General features: G+C 42.3%; 1 protein-coding gene across 1 annotated transcript in view; it reads left to right on the forward strand.

Annotated features, from left to right (window-relative positions):
• Positions 1-16,531, forward strand: part of Reln (reelin) — a 423,857-nt gene that overhangs the window by 42,508 nt on the left and 364,818 nt on the right. The window contains exon 2 of the mRNA XM_055612891.1: positions 16,319-16,429. Coding sequence (XP_055468866.1) covers positions 16,319-16,429 — 111 coding nt within the window. The remainder of the gene's footprint in view (positions 1-16,318; positions 16,430-16,531) is intronic.

A 16,531-nucleotide genomic window follows, 5' to 3' on the forward strand; every position in this document is an offset into this window, starting at 1 on the left:
CCAGTGTGCCCCTGCCCAGGCCCCACCAGCCTTGCCATTTTATTATGCTCCAGCCTGCTTTTCACTGCCAGTGTCTGCATCTCTGTGCCAGAGGACTTTTTCTGGAAGGCCACTCTACTGTCAGTGCGTGCTGTAAGCTTGAATTAGCTTCTCCTAGGAGCAGCGTTGAGCAGGGAGGGTGGGTATGTATACCCCAGATTTCTTGATCCTTAAGTGGGATAATTGTGCTTTGAACCTTTTCCAGAAGTTTATTCGCAAGATGCCATTTCTTCTGCTTGCTGTGATGCTCGGGGGTGGCTGTCTTTCCTTCTTTGCATCACTTCCTTTGCTTCTGAGGTGGTTTCCCTTTCCCTTGCTTCAGAGTCCACCCTAGAGAGTTATGTAAGTGGGAGGGGAACACTGAGACTGAACACCTGCTTTGTTTCAGTGCTCAGGTGAATGGTTGTCTTTCTCTAAGCTTAGAGTGACACATTTTCACATTTTTTTTTGGTGATTTTTTTTATGTGATTTCTCATATACAAATAGCCCCATTCAGATGTAGTGTCAAAGGCCATGATGTGCATTCTGAAGACCATATGGCTGCCAGAACAGCTATGTTCAGGCATGGACTGTGGTGCTGGCGCCATGTGTTCAGTGATAGTGAGCTGCCATGTGTTAAATCATGTGTCTTTCAACTGAAGTTGGTAGAGACCAAAGTAGCTACAAACTGAAGAAAACGTCACCTGACGCTCACTTGAAACTAACCGTAGGTGTCAGTCAGACTCTTAGATTGCCATGGTTAAATTCTCCATGAAAACAAGAACACAGACATTTATTCTGGTTCACACTGTCAGAAGGTCCAGTCCATCATGATGGGGAGGCTATGATAAAGCAGAGCAATCCTTATCGTCATGTCCAGGAAGTGAAGAATGACGGAAGATGGGAAGGGGCTAGGGTGAGGAGCCCTGTCCCTGCCAGTGATCTGTGCCCTCCTGCTTTTCCTCACACTCCAATGGCATCACATTATGAATCTGTCAGGGGGTTAATTCATTAGTAAGGTCAGATTTCTTACGATCTAATTTACCTTGGAGATGTCCTCGTGGACAGAGGTGCACTTTGCCAATCTCCACATTTCTTCAGTCATGTTGAAAGCAGAGATTAACCATGACACTCTGGCATTCATCACAACTCTAGAATATAACTACTGTATGTAGTGGGAGTCTGTTGTGTGATGTGGGAGGTTTACATAAAACACCTAGCCGTTCAACTACTGTGTTTACCTCTATCAAGAAAATTACTTGATTATAAAAAGTGTAAATTAAAAAACATCACAAGCTGAAGTTTACTAGACCCAAAACCTATACATACAGTATATTTACATGTTTTTATAATAAAGTTTATTTGAAAAAAAAGTTTTGTGAGGTGAGACATATACACTGTGGAGAAGAGTAAATGCCAGTGTTTGTTCCATTCTCCATCCATGGTACTGAAATGCTTACATGATGGTCTGGAGCACCAAGGCTACATTTTGTGGGAATAGAGATATTATAAGACCATTTCTAGCAATTACAAACTAAGTTTTTTGAGTCAAGGTCTTGTACAAGCCCAGGCTACTTCAGTCTTGCTATGAACAGAGGAAGACCTTGAACTCCTGATATTTCTGCCCCAGCTTCCCAAATACTGGGATTACAGGCATGTCCTTCCACTCCTGGTACCAGGTGCTGGTCTATTAGTAATTCTAATGATCTGCTGGTCAACAAAACAGAGAGGCACAGCTGGCATTCAGCAAGGACTCTTCACATGGTATGCTCATTTCTCTTCATTTCTTCATCTCCAACATTTTCGATATGTCGCCCAGGCTAATGTCCTCCATGGTGTGCCAGATTCACATCAGTAATGTGCAGTCAAGACATCCAGTTATCCCCTTTGCCAAAGATGCCAGCACAGGATTCTGACATTGACCCCAAACTGCCTACAACTCTGGCTCCTCTCTCTTATTCTGAATTTGATCAGTCCTCATCAGTCAGAGACCACTCACTGACATAGTGGGGGCTACTGGGAACAGGTATCCCACTATTTCCTCACCCTGGTAATCATTGTGCTGTTTTTGCGAGAAGGCAACTGCACTTAATAACAAAAGGCAAAGCAGCATTTTAGAAGCAAATTTCTTAACGTAGCCCCAGTTCAATTCAATTATGACTTCTAGTCCCATGGCTAGTCAGCGTTAGAAATTCTGCTTCCCAGGAGCTGTCACTCTGGGGCCTTTCAGATCACTGTAACTGATCTGCCCCGAGACCACCTGCCATGTGCTTGCCTGGATGGACGTTGTTGAAACATGCACATTCCTTGGTCTTCTTCCAATGAGGCAGAATCCTGGAGGAGTGGGAGCCCAGGCTGGTGACTGAACAAGCTCCTCAAGTGATGGGAAGTTTGAGTTATGAAAGTGAATTACCCTCTGGGAGACTTTAGTCGGCTAATGCTTCTACCGAATTCTCCCTGTTTGGCTGCAGAACATTTCATTTGTCACATTGGCAGATACAAAAGAAGTACATATTATAGTTTGACCAATATTTAAAAATCTATTGAGAGCTACATTTCAAACCTTTATGCATTCAAACAATATCTGTTTATAAAGATGGACTTCTACATTAGGTTGCTTTTCTTCCATCCCTGCTTTTCTATACAAAGTATTTAACTTAAAATTTAGGACAGTCGTCAGAAGAAAACTTAAAAATTAAAACCACATATGTGCAAAGGCTAGATTAAGACTTAGAAATCCTGTACTAGAACATGAAGTTAACCATATTCTGAGAAGCAATCTTTCAGTCCTTGGCAGAAATCTTTGAAAACCAATCACTTAGCACCTTCCTAGACAGTTCCTGATTATCTACACTTGGAATTTTTCTTTACCCTTATCCTTGAAAAAAATAGATCATAACTATATCAAAAATGCAAATTTGTACTTAGCTGCAGGAGATTTTTGTTATTTTTAAAAAGAGATTTTTAAGACTCATCAGACGAACTGCCATGTTGCAAAATACAAAGTGCAGTATTTTTCATTTCACCCCTATTATTTGTAATTACAGTTTAATGTTACATGAATTATCTGTGCATTTATTCCTTCTTCTGAAAATTACCAAGTAACTCTCAGAGGCTGTCTATCAATATGTCATGTAAATGATTTTTAATTTAAATTTTTTGAAAAGCGTTCACTTGTAGTATATTAAAAGTGCAACTAGCCATGTACTAATATTGAAGCATCCTCTTTTATATAATTTGCCTAACATTATTCTGTTAATTTCAGTGTTAGCAAATGATTAATTTTGGATTTTATTAAGTGAGTTTTGAAAAGGGGATTCTCCTAAAAATGGATTAGAGCATCATTCAAATGTGACTTTTGTAACCATATGATGACTCAGTATCATGTCCCTACTGCCAAGAGTAGCACATTACAAATATTTGTTTAATAAATGATTGAGTTGAGCAACAAACACAGAATCTGATTATAAAGTAAGCGGGATGCTTTTAAAATTTGCCTTATACAACAAATCAGTTAGTGTTCTGAGTTCTTAAATCAATTTAAATTTCTGTATGTCATATGTATTATTTGCTCAGTAAATATTTAATACCTTCTTTGGCCTTCGGCTTATAATTATCTGACGTACACTGGAATGAACCAAGAAAGAATATTGTAGGAAACCCTTTAATAAAATTTGTACTATTTTATGGCTACATTCGTCTGAGCTGTGTTTGTTACGAATTACCTCAGCTGTCGGTGATTAATACCACTTGGCTATTTTGTGCTGCAACTGGCAGGCGGCCTACACTGCCGCACCAAGTGTGTCACGTCACATCTTCTTGAGATTGTACAGTTGTTGCAAATCTGAGAAGACTTTCCATAGTGTACATGGTGGAAACCCGGAGGCTGAGCTAGCATCAGAAGCCAGGCGGGCGTGTTTTGATGGTGTTGCACTACAGGAATGGCTTTGTGAGTTGCAGCACGAGTTCAAGTCCTCTTTCGTTATCTTTAGAAAAAAAAGCCACATTTGGAGGGATAGAAGAGACGCTTCATGTTAAAAGAACATTACTGCAGGAAACAGAGTACAAACAGAGTAATTATTTCTGATTATTGTCAGAGCTTTAAACATCTGAGCATAGAGAAATATCTGATTTGGCAAATATCTGATTACACATATATTTGTTTTCTATCTTACCTGCATTTTGCTTGGGGGATTGCTAGATTTATTTTTACTTATTTTTCTCAGCCTAGAAAAACTTGATTGACATCAATGCCTCAAAAGAAATGCATTTCTAGAACCTCTATTGGAAGATTGAAGGCAATAAATTTCCCAAAACCTTTTCTTTTAGGGTGAATCTTTGCTTAAAATTTACTAAGTTCTGATGTATTATAGACAAGAAGTTCTTTGCTTTGAGAAAAGCGAGAACAAAAGGATAAAAATCGCTGAAAATCTGAACACCGCATTCCTCTTCACGTGACTTTAATAATTTATTGAGTGCAGGCCCAACAATATGAAATTTTCATGTATGAGCATCAACCTACCTCATATAAAAGCAACACCAAAACCAAGGCCAGAGATAAATCACAAATGCCCGTAATTCTTGGCTACCGTTTAAAAAAAATTATAGTTAATACTGTCAATCATAATGCAAAAGTACTTTTGGTTCTGGAAACTAAACGATGCTATCATTGTATTTAGAGTTTTAAAAAATCAGAGTCATAAAAGCCAAATGTAAATGTCAATCATAAGATCATCTCTGCTCTGGCTTAGGTGCAAGCAAAGGACGTATTTCTTTTTCTGTTTGAGCTCACTAGTTAAGGAATTTTTGCTTAGGATAGACTGGACAATTTTTAGATTTTTAGAACATTGTTTGAGTCCCTCAATGCAGGCGCTTCACTCTGACATGGGTCTCCCTGTCTGCAGATGGAATTTCACTGGAATAATAATTTCCCTTACCCCAAGGTTAAGTTAATAAATCTCCTTTCTTACTGGTGCTGCTGGAAGATGAGATACACAGAGGCACACGTAGTTCATCTGAATCCCTGAATCTGTAATAAATGCATTACAATAGGCCTCCCAGAGACACTGGCTCCCCCTTCCAGCCTGTAAAGGGCACTTCCCACGCCCTAGAAAGCATTTTAATATATCATGAAGTGTTGCACATGACGGGTCTCATCACCTGCCATGACGCCTGGCTCATGCTCTGGTTCTCCTCCTTTCAGGTGGAGACAAAGGTGTGGGACTTTTGCCAAGGCATTGTTCCTCTCCCATCTGGAAGCATATTGACCGAGGGCTCTGTGGCTTCATTATTTTGGTCCTCAGTGTAGTCCTCCATCAAGCTACACTTACTGCTCCCTGGAGGCCATTCCTACTCCTTCCTTTGTTCCCCAAGGAGCAGTACAGATCTATCCGAAATGAAAAACACAAGTAATAATAATAATAATAACAAATGGCTATAATAATAATTGGTGTAGCAGGCACGGGGTTGTAGTGCATTCTGAAGAACAGCCTGCTGGGCGCCCTCTCGAGACATAGCTTCTGTGCCCCAGGGCTTGGGAGCAAGACTGTCAGCTGCCTTCCAAGGAAGATCAAGCCTGGCCTCCCTTGTAGTCACACAGGAAACAGGGGCTGCTGTGTTTAAGTCACTGAAGATGGGAGACCTGGCTTCCATTTCTGAAAGCTACCTTTTATATACCAGCTAAGGCTCTCTACTCAACTCACCCACACGCTTGCCCGTATCCTATTTCTTCTCATTGGTAAAATGGTATAATAATAGTACTTATCTCCAAGGGACATTGAAAAGATCAAAAGCTTTAGCATTCAGTTCTACAAATATCACTTAGCTGTTGTTATTATTGAGGAAGTAACTTTTGAGTGCGAATGCATGCTGGGTTTTAGAGATGTCTAGGTTTGCAGTGTGTTAGCCTATGGAAGGAGGAAACGGTGAGTGTGGCCCACTTAACAGCACTGCTCCAAACACGGGTAGACAGGAGGTTGCCCTGGACAGACAGACAGCTCTTCACCATGACCCTGTTGTTTGGGGTTGGAATTAGTGGGTAAGAGAGGAGCCAGCTCACTCTGTTTTTCACATAAACTGACCAGAGGTCATTTTCTCTTGGTTCATTATTTAATTGTTAAATTACTTTTTTTTTAAATGTGTACAGTTATTTTTCCTGCATGTATGCCCGTGTGCTCCATGCATGCCTGGTGCTTGAGGGAAACAGTAGAGGTGTTAGGTGCCCTGGAACTGACCCACCACATGGCTGCTGAGGAGCGAAATAGGTCCGCTGGAATAACAGGCAGTGCTCTTGTCTGCTGAGCCATCTCTCTGGCCCCTGGCGGTCCCTGCGTTCAGCTCACTACTGTGAATTCACAGCTTTCCTCAGTGAATCTGGCTCCAGTAATTTTACATATTTACTGGTATTTTAAAATTATTATGTTAGCTTGGGAATATTACTGAAACGGCTGACAAAATGTGTGAAAACCACAGAAGTCTTGTGGAAAATGGAATTAGCAGAGGTAGTTCGAGGGTCAAAAAAGAGCTTTCAAATGGATGATATACTTTGATCCTAGAGGCCCTGACATCCAGGTCTGGGGACTCTACAGAAGAATCAGTAATTGAACATACTACGTTGATGGTACTTTGTAGCAAATAAACTCGGTTTATTACATTTTCAGAGAAACATGCTTGTTCCTCAGGCTGTTTAATATGTTCTGTGTTCAAAAGGCAAACAAGGTTCTGTTCATAAGGCAAAATGTAGCAGTGATAGCAGTGATTATTTTTAATATTAACAATATTACATTCTGCTGGTGTTTCCTGGCTTTGAAATGTATAAAATTAAGAGACGAGAGCTCCTAGTGGTTGGTGTGTTACCACTACTATTTAAATATTGATTTCAACATTTTGTAATTTGCCATCCTCTGGTGTTTGCCAAAATATTGTATACTTCTTAACCACCCCCATTAGAGTTCTTTTATATAGTGTGGTGATGGAGTACGCTTACAATGATCAGAGTTTAATGGACTATAGCGTATTTGTGGCCCAGAAGCTTTGGGATGGCACGCAAACAGCATGCAATGTCTAAATTTATGTTCTTAAGGATTTCCATCTCACAGTGATTTTCTACAAGAATGGTCTTAGGTTCTTACTGTGAATATTTAATAGAGGCTATAATAGATAATAACTGGCTCCATAATTAGTCATTTGGAGACAGAGGTGCTCTCTGAGCCACTGATAAGAACGGAATTGTGCCGATACGTCATGTTTTCGCTCTGCCGCCACAGCCCAGCCTCCAGACTCACAGTCCCCTGGTGCTAAGCTCATTGCCAGCGTAACACAGATGTGGGCAAGATAAGCAGAACCTCCTCAGGTGCTTGATCCCCTCTTATTTTTCATCTGAGGAATGGCATGAAAACTTTAGATTGAAGAAAATGGTGTAAAATATCTTAGAGACAAGAATCATCACAAGATTAGTGTGGCATGCACCTAAACTATGTACATAAAGTATTCACATACAAGGAATACAAGGAATTCACATACATAAGAAATACTAACATGTTTAATGTTAAATTCTACTGAAAATTTCCCAGATACTTTTGAGCACTGTGATAATTGCCGAATTATGTTTTCATGGGAAACTCTTTAAACCTTCATGTTTCATAGATTCATGTGAGTAATAACTGTCTTCTAAAGAAGTTCGATTTCAGTTGCAATTACTCTGGCTACATTACATTGCTTCCTTCCGGTATTTTTTATGTTGTGTCGCGTGTCTCTTTATGAATCCAACACAACTGTGTTGGCACTCACCCATAACCTGGCCTCTGGGAAGCATGGAGCATGGATCATCTGGGATCTCATGGGTGCCTGGAGAGGCAGAGAAAGCTTTCCCCAGGAAATCAGACAAACTTCCTGAGGTAGATGGCATCTGAGCTCACACCTGAAGAATGAGTGAGATTTGAGCAAAAGGTTACAGAAAAGTCGTGCTAGGTGAGAGTGCCCTTTAATAATACTAAAGGCAGGAAGGGGAGAGCCCATTCTGCTGTGATTGGATCCAAGGGTATTTCCAACGGAAATAGAGACATTTCCCTGGTGGTACTGGTTATGGCGGTCACCTGGAGGTCTTTGAAACCACAGTTCAGATGTCGGGTTCTAATTCTGTGTGAGGTGTTGAACTCATCTGCTAAGGCACATTTGCCTCCTTATTGTGGATAATAATGCACTTATTACTTTAGCCCAAAAAAGTACTTGGACGTTCAAAATTCTGCCTAAGATCCACAATATGGTTAGTTTTTCTATACTGAAGGTTTCTAGTTCGATTCACAGACCCCAATGTTGTAAAAAATACAAAAAAAAAATTGCTGCAAGGAGGAAGGTATTTTCTAGGAAACAACTTTTCAGTTTTTACCACGAGACCCTGTAAGACTGCACTTAGCACTAGCTCCTGTGGCAGAATGGATTAAGCATGTACCTAAAGCCATCTATTGCCGTTTAAGGTTTTCATCAACTTTGGTGTCTTAAATGGATATTGGGTAAGGTACTATCTTTTAGTGTGTTTAGTTAGGTATCAGACATGTATAGCCTAAAAGTTGTTTATTGTAAATGTATTCCAAATATTAAATTATAGTAGAGTTTTTATCTTAATGTGCCCTAAGTTGTATCTTTAATTATAACTTCTTAGACAAGATGTTTCATCTGTAAATAGTTTTAAATAAAACATTTAAAATGATAATACTGTGGGACATTTTATTTTTTATTTTTTTAATTCCAAGATATTTATTTTTTTATAAATTACGGTTTATTCACTTTGTATCCCAGCTGTAGCCCCCTCCCTTCCCCCCCCATCCCACCCTCTCTCCCTCATCTCCTCCCATGCTCCTCCCCAAGTCCACTGACAGGGGTGTCTTCCTCCCTTTCCCTCTGACCCTGGCCTATCAAGTCTCACCAGGATTTGTTGCATTGTCTTCATCTGTGGCCTGGAAAGGCTGCAACCCCCTCAGGGGGAGGTGATCAAAGAGCCAGCCAGAGAGTTCATATCAGAGACAGCCCCTGTTCCTATTACTAGGGAACCCACTTGGAAACTGAGCTGCAATGGGCTACATCTGTGCAGGGGTTCTAGGTTATCTCCATGCATGGTCTTTGGTTGGAGTATCAGTCTCAGAAAAGACTCCTGTGCCCAGATTTTTTGGTCTGTTGCTCTCCTTGTGGGTCTCCTGTGCCCTCCAGGTCTTTCTAGTTCCCCCTTATTTCATAAGATTCCCTGCTCAAAGTTTGCCTATGAGTCTCAGCATCTCCTTCGATACCTTGCTGGGTGGAGTCTTTCAAAGGTCCTCTGTGGTGGGTTCCTGTCATGTTGCCTGTTTTCTCCCTGTTCTGATATCCATCCCGTTTGTCTTTCTGAATGAGAATTGATCATCTTACTCCTTCTTGCTTAGTTTTTTTTTTTAGGTGTACAGATTTTGGTATGTTCATCCTATATTATATGTCTAATATCCTCTAATATCCACTTATGAGTGAATATATACCCTGTGTCTCTTTCTGCTTCTGGGATACCTCACTCAGGATGATCTTTTCTAGTTCCCACTATTTGCCCGCAAATTTCATGATTTCCTTGTTTTTACTCGCTGAGTAGTATTCCAGCTGTAGTTTGGGATAATAGCATTCTTAGTGTCAGAAAGTTAGCAAAGTTTCTGCAGTGGCTGTGCTGATGCTTTTTACGTCCTGAAAATGGATGTGTACACAGCACACACAGGCACGCACTCGCACACATACACTTCAACTGATCCATGTATACTTTGTTACTTCTGCCTTTCATTAGTCACCGTCGATTCATGTATACTTTGTTACTTCTGCCTTTCATTAGTCATTTTTGAACTCTAATTTATTTGGGGTCCCTTAACACCTCTCTTCCAACCCCCGACCCTAGGTAGAAGAAACGTTAGTGGGGAGACGGGTTGCAGACTCCTTTACTTCTCCTGGCTGTTTAAGGTCGATGTGTTCTTTGGGGGCTCTAAAAATCCTCTGTCAACAGCAAATGCAGCAAGCGGTCTTCTCCAAGCCACTGCCTTTCTCTCCATCTGTCCCCAAGCTGCCACACTATCCATCTCTGATCTCTCCAAACTGCCACACTTTCTCTTTTCTGGGCTCTCATATTTATATTCCTCAGAGTCCTAGACCAGAACCATCTCCATGCTGCAGGAAGCAGGCCATTACAAGCTGGCAAAGACCATGCCCCCACTGAAGGCAGTGATCAGTTGTGGACAAACTAAAGCCCAAACTAAAATCCCGCACTGGGGATTAAAACAGAAACATATTTACAAAATATAACTAAGTGTTTAAAGAAACTAAAACTTCCATTACAAGTCACCTTCACCAATGGATCAAATATTATGGGACCTATGACTGTTGTAAATTTTTGTGTTAACTCAGAGATTGAAATAAATTCATAAATAATTTTTTTCAGTTTCTTTTATCGTGAGCCATATCAATATTCAATATAATGTGTTCCCTGTCATTTATCAGGAGCCACTCTTAGGCTTTCAAGATGATTTCACTTGTGGAGTTGGTGGCAAGTTGTGGCTGTAAATGATGAGCTAAAGAAATGAAAATAGATCTTGGGCAGCAGTGCATTAGAAGGTTCCAAGAGAGGAGAGTCAAGTCAGGATGTACATGAAAGCAACAGCCCATGTGCCTATGCGCTGACAGATGCTCCTGGTGCAAAGGGACTGGAAGACTAGAGGCCCAGGAGGGAGAGCAGCCTCTGTAAAAACTGCTCCCTCGTGGCCCACGTGGCCAATGCCCTGCTCCAGCATCCCAGCAGCCTCCTGGGAGTTTGCTGTGCTTACCCATGGGACCATGGCTGTGGATCAGATGACCGCAGGGTTTTCGGGGGCTTCCTCACAGGAATCAGACCCATTATTTTCTTTAGTAATGGATACTAGTGTGTCTTGAGTGGAGTGACACACTGATCAGAAAGAGAGGTCTGAAATCCCACAAGTGTTGGGGCAACATTTCCCCTTTCTTATCAGTAAGTAAGTAAGCAAAAGAGAGGCTCACATTTCACATGTGAGTTTGTTCCTGTCTGCTTGAAGAGAAGGAAATGAATGCTCGTTTCACACTGCCAATAGAGCAGCATTTTTTTTGGGGGGGGGGAGTAAAATGCATCTCCCTCCCCCAAACATACTTTATAGTCTCAGGTCTAGCAAACAGTGAAGATTATAATCAATTTGTTTCGAACAAGGAAATATTTTCTTTTAGGTGGCCATGTGAAATGTGAACATTCTGTATTCATAATAAGTGAGAACTTATGCATACATAAGTCAACCTGCTTTTTTATTTTGCAAATGTTTTTGGTTAGCTTCTCTATGAATTGCTCTGTCTTGTATTCTGGAAAACATTTTACATATTTAAAGAACCAGCCTTTCTCTTTCTCTCTCTCTCTCTCTCTCTTTTTTTCTATGTGTATTTTCCAAATGGGATTCAGCTGACGTAAATCCTGAAACATAGAATTTATAACACAGTTCTCAGGAAATAAGCTGAAGAGGAGACAACCCCACATTATTATTTTGTGAATGAGTTGTTCACTAGTCATTCACTAAATATTTATTGAGCACTTAAAAGTGTCATGACTTTATCTAGACACAAGATATTTTACTAAACAAAACACCAGATGTATTTGCTTTGATGGAAACATTGTTCTACAGAACAAGACTTACAATAAATGTAATTAAAATACTCTGAGTAGATACATCAATACACTTTGTTCCATGGGAATAATTATAGGAAAAAAAAGAGGAGAAAGGTAGACTCAACTAGGGGAGTCTGGGACTGTGGGGGAGGTGGGCGGGGTTGTCTGCAGTTTCATATAGTACAGTCCAAACAGCCTTCATTGATAGCGTGACATTCGAGTTGAAGGGGTATGAGAGTTGGCCCTCCAGTTTCGGGAAGGTTAATGCCACAGTGAAACAATCTCTGGAGAGACAATGGTTACTCAAAGCAACAAGATATGTAGCTAAATTTGAAATACATCTAAAACGGAGCTGGCAGGATTGGTTGGTGGACTATGTGAATGGGGTGTGGAAGGAACATGATTTCAGAGGTGGCTGAATGTTTTAGGTCTGAATAACCAGAAGGCTGGTGTAGCCAACAACTGGGCTTTTGGGGGAGGTAGGTGTTGAGTGTTGGTTACATGGAGAGCAAGCTCTTGAGATGCTTCCTAGATATTCAAGTGAGGTGCCGGGCAGCAGCTTGTGGTGTATTTAGAGTTGGGAAAGAGGCCTGAAGTGGAAAGTGCAATTTGGCAGGCATCAGTTTCTAGATGGTATTTAACGCTGTGGGACCCAGGCTCCCTTACAAGAGTAGTTCTCAACAACTCCATTTCATTCACTCGGTGTTGAGAAATTATTTCTCACGGTTAAATACTCCTAGCAGTGCCAAATAATGGGTACCTGCCATATCCCGGCATGGATGGGGACTTGGACCTGACTGGGTTGGCAAGGGAATGAAGAAAAAGATAGTGGGGAAGATGGAGAAGCTACAGCATCCTGGGGACTCGGCGTATTTATTACAAGAGTATTTCATGCAGCTGCACACGGAGGTGGGGTAGTTACATACAGAGAACCAAGGAGGGCAGGGTTTATGGCATAGAGCTGGATCGAGGAGACAGGTTTAGCTAACCCAACTAGGCACAGTTTGTAAGGAGGCATCTTCAGGCTGTAAATGTCCTGCGGGAGAGTGATGGGGGCCACTTTCTACTCGCAGTGTCACCATCTGCTCCTGATCCCTGGAGGAAGGCCGTCATCCCTCCGAGCCGCACCTGAGGAACGCTTTTCCCCTGGGTCCTTGATAAGGCCTTACTTATGTGAACAGCACACATTCAGTTAAGGCTTCATTCACTCGGGCCCTTCTCCGCTCTTCATAGCTAGTCACATCTCTACCAGGAAAACACGACCAAACAGAAACGCTCACCCGATCCGATAGGGTAAATCGGCATTCATACTTGAAATAGAACTAGCCTCCTTACGTCAGACCTGTCTTCAATGCACCTTGCTGCCTCAGGACCTGAGATCTGAGCAAAGTGAAGAACTGAATTCAAAGGGGCCTTCTAATGTGTGGTGGATTTAAATACCAGAATATGCAAGATAGGTACTGCATAGTCTGGTGAGAGGGGTATCTGGCACAGGGGTTAAATGACCTTGATGGCAATCAGAAGGGGCTGGCAGACCTCAGCCTCAGCCCCCAAATGAATCACAAACTTGCCAGGGAGTTCAAAGATGCAGTGCTCTCAGGCTGTAAAGAACTATGCAATGTGCGAAGCTGCCGATGAATCAGATTCATCACTTGTCATCATGGGGGGGGGCGGGGAGCTTTTGTTTTACTGGATGGGCACACCTATTTGGGACCAGTGCTGAGTTTCTGAGGACAATAGACCTGTCACCCGTGGTTCTCGTACTCAGTACTTAGCCTTTCTCCAAGAGTGTTTTCACGGGCGTTGAATGGGTACTGAAAGTCTTCTGGAGGGAGGGCAGATACTTGGTCTTGAGTTCACTTGCTCACAGTTCTGACTCAGCGGGAGAATTCAGAGATGGAGTAGCTGTATGGGTGCCGGGGAGATAGAAGGTCCTTGCGCTTTGATGTGGACTGTCCAGGAACTAGATGTGCATTTGCTTCTGGAAAGGCAGGTGCCCAGGAACTCTGTACAGGATTCTGTTCTCAGTAAGAAAGAGGGAGGGAAAGGAGAGAACTGATATGATTATTTACCGCTTCATGGAATTGTGTTCAGAAGACAGAGCTCCATAATAGATACAGTGTCCTCTAAGTCTTCTGGTGTCTTCACAGTGTCTTCCCTTTCATAAATGAGGACTATAAGAACCCTCCACTCCCATTGCTTACTGGTCAGTGTGGAGAGTTCTGAAGCTCAAATTTAGGTTTGCCTCCAGTAGCAGACACCCTCACAGTTTCAGCTTCTTGGCTTTGGGAACCAGAGCTGAAGTATAAGGGAGTACAGAAGAGCCCACAGCAGCCAGGCGGTGCGCATTAGACACACCTACTCCTGTTGACTGATTGCAGTGGTGAGGAGTGAGGGCAAGTAGACACACAAGAGTCCCAGGAGACACTGCAGGTTAGGTGTCTCTTGCTGTGAGGATAACTTAAGACACAGACACGTTAAAATCTGATGGTGAATAAGGGCATCTTAACAGGAAGGAACTCCCCCCCCCCCGCCCGACCTCATAAAGCAAGGGACACAGAAGCAATGGGGAAACGCATTAATCTTAGTCGAGATAGTCAGGCCTATCATCTCAGCTCTATGGGGAAGTGGGGTAAGAGACCTCAGGGATTGGGATATTGGTTCTGCAGACAAGGAGTTCAAACTCAGAGATGAAGCAGGTCTCCTAAGCCCTTGCAGGTCCCTTGACAGAGGAGGACTGGATTCCCAGACCTTGTCTGTTACCTATCTTTGCCCAGGGGGCATCAACCAGCCTTTTCCTCTCCCACTGGTAACACTGTTATTGGCTGATCTTTTTTCCTTAATTGTCTTCCTCAACACCCTGGTAAAAGAACTATAAGATACTGTCCAGTATGTTACTTCGGCATCTGAGGGGAATAGAAAAAAAAAACAAAAACAAAGAGAGAGAAACCAAATAAACAACATGTGTTAATTCCAACTCTCAACCTAAATCACATGAAAATCTCAATTATTTCGGTCAAGCTGGCCTGTGGGCATGTCTCCGGGGGTTGTCTTGATAGTTACTTATCCACTGTGTGGACACCACACAGACACACACACACACACACACACACACACACACACACACACACACACTATGTGTGGTGTCCTGAGTTGTGCAAGATTAAAGGAAGCTAGCTGAGCGTAGGCGTAGATGGGTAGGTGACACAGGTGCGTTTGTTTCTCTCTTTGTGCCTGACTGCAGATGGGAGGTCACTACCTACTTGAGTCTCTGCTTTGCCTAACTGAAAATGGTGGGCTGCAACAGGGAGTTGAAAGCCACATGTACTCTTGCGTTCCTAGTGTTCCTCCTTGTCAGGGTGTCCTGTCATAGTGATAGAAGGAAAAGCAGAATATGAACCAGAAACAGTTGATAGCACTTGGTTCCGTTCCCTATATTGCTCATTTTTATGCAGGGATAATAAAAGTGCTCCCCTCACACTCAAGCTTTGACAGTTAAATGAGATGCATATAGATAGCTGAGCTCAGAGCCCAATGAGTGATTTACATTCCAGCACTGAAATGTACTATTATTTTTTATTAGGAGATGGAAAGGCGATGTGTTCGAACACCCAGTGCTATTTGGGAGATGGCATGATGTGAAGCTGTTTTATTAGACACGTGTCTTGTTTGATGCTGTGTGATAAGAATGTTTCAGACCATTTATTTCTACTCACTGGATGTCCTGGAGTTTCATTTAAACCATCTCATCAGAGTTAATGTGACTGACTATTGTCCTTATTGCCATCAGGCAGGGTGACAGCCTTGATCTGTGCACTTCCAAAATAATATCATTACCTTCCTCTGCTGCCTTCTCCAAATGGCATCTTTAGCTCTTCAGAGCTGGGCAAAAAAAAGCACCATCACAGCAAGGAGCAAATCACGATCTGTTTTTAAGGTGGGGACCGAGACATACTGATTGAGAACATTCAGCATTGTGATCGTGAAGCCAAGCGGACTCCTCTTGCAGACTTCGTTCTGAAACAGAAAGCATGCACTGGCCCCCCTTCTCGTCCGCAAGAGTAGCAGGCTGGCGTGCTGGGTTGAGAAACGGCAGGGAGCCCATCTATGAAGTGTAGGCTCAGGACAAGCATTCACAGCGCATCCCGCATCCCGCATCCCTCTGCTCTTCACTCAGCTGACTCGAGATTATTTCCCCAAGTATGGAATGTTTTTAAAATGTGTTTTATCATAATGCCAGAAACTGCAGCCATGCTCTGATGACTCCAGAGGTGGGCGTGGAGGTGGGGGAAACCATCTATTCAGCGGTACATTATTTTCAGATTTTTTAGTGTGGCTAGGAAATATGTAAATAAATGCAAAAGGGTAGGGCTGTGCGTTAAATTTAGTACCAGCAATAATAAAATTATAAGCACTAAAGTGCTGAGGTTTTTGTTTCCTCTGCAGTTTTGTGTGTGTGTGTGTGTGTGCGCGCACACACACACACACACACACACACGCATATTCCCACATGCACACTAAAATAGGGCAAAAACATAACTGGTTAATTGGTTAATGATTACACCTAATACTGCAGAGTGTGCCTGGTCTCTCTCACCACATTAACTCAGTCTCTTTTCTCCTCCCGTCTTTCAGTGACAATCTCCACAAGCACCTTCTTTGACGGCCTGCTGGTGACAGGACTGTACACCTCCACAAGCGTCCAGTCTTCGCAGAGCGTTGGAGGCTCCAGTGCCTTTGGGTTTGGTAAGCTATCCTGTTAGGAGGAATGGCAGTTGCCAAGATTTTATACAGTTATTTTACCTTTTTTTGTTGTTGTTGTTTGGAAACAATGAGTTTTAAAGGTAT

This window comes from Psammomys obesus, unplaced genomic scaffold, assembly GCF_907164565.1.
Source record: "Psammomys obesus unplaced genomic scaffold, mPsaObe1.curated_primary_1811, whole genome shotgun sequence".
NCBI classification, from domain to species: domain Eukaryota; kingdom Metazoa; phylum Chordata; class Mammalia; order Rodentia; family Muridae; genus Psammomys; species Psammomys obesus.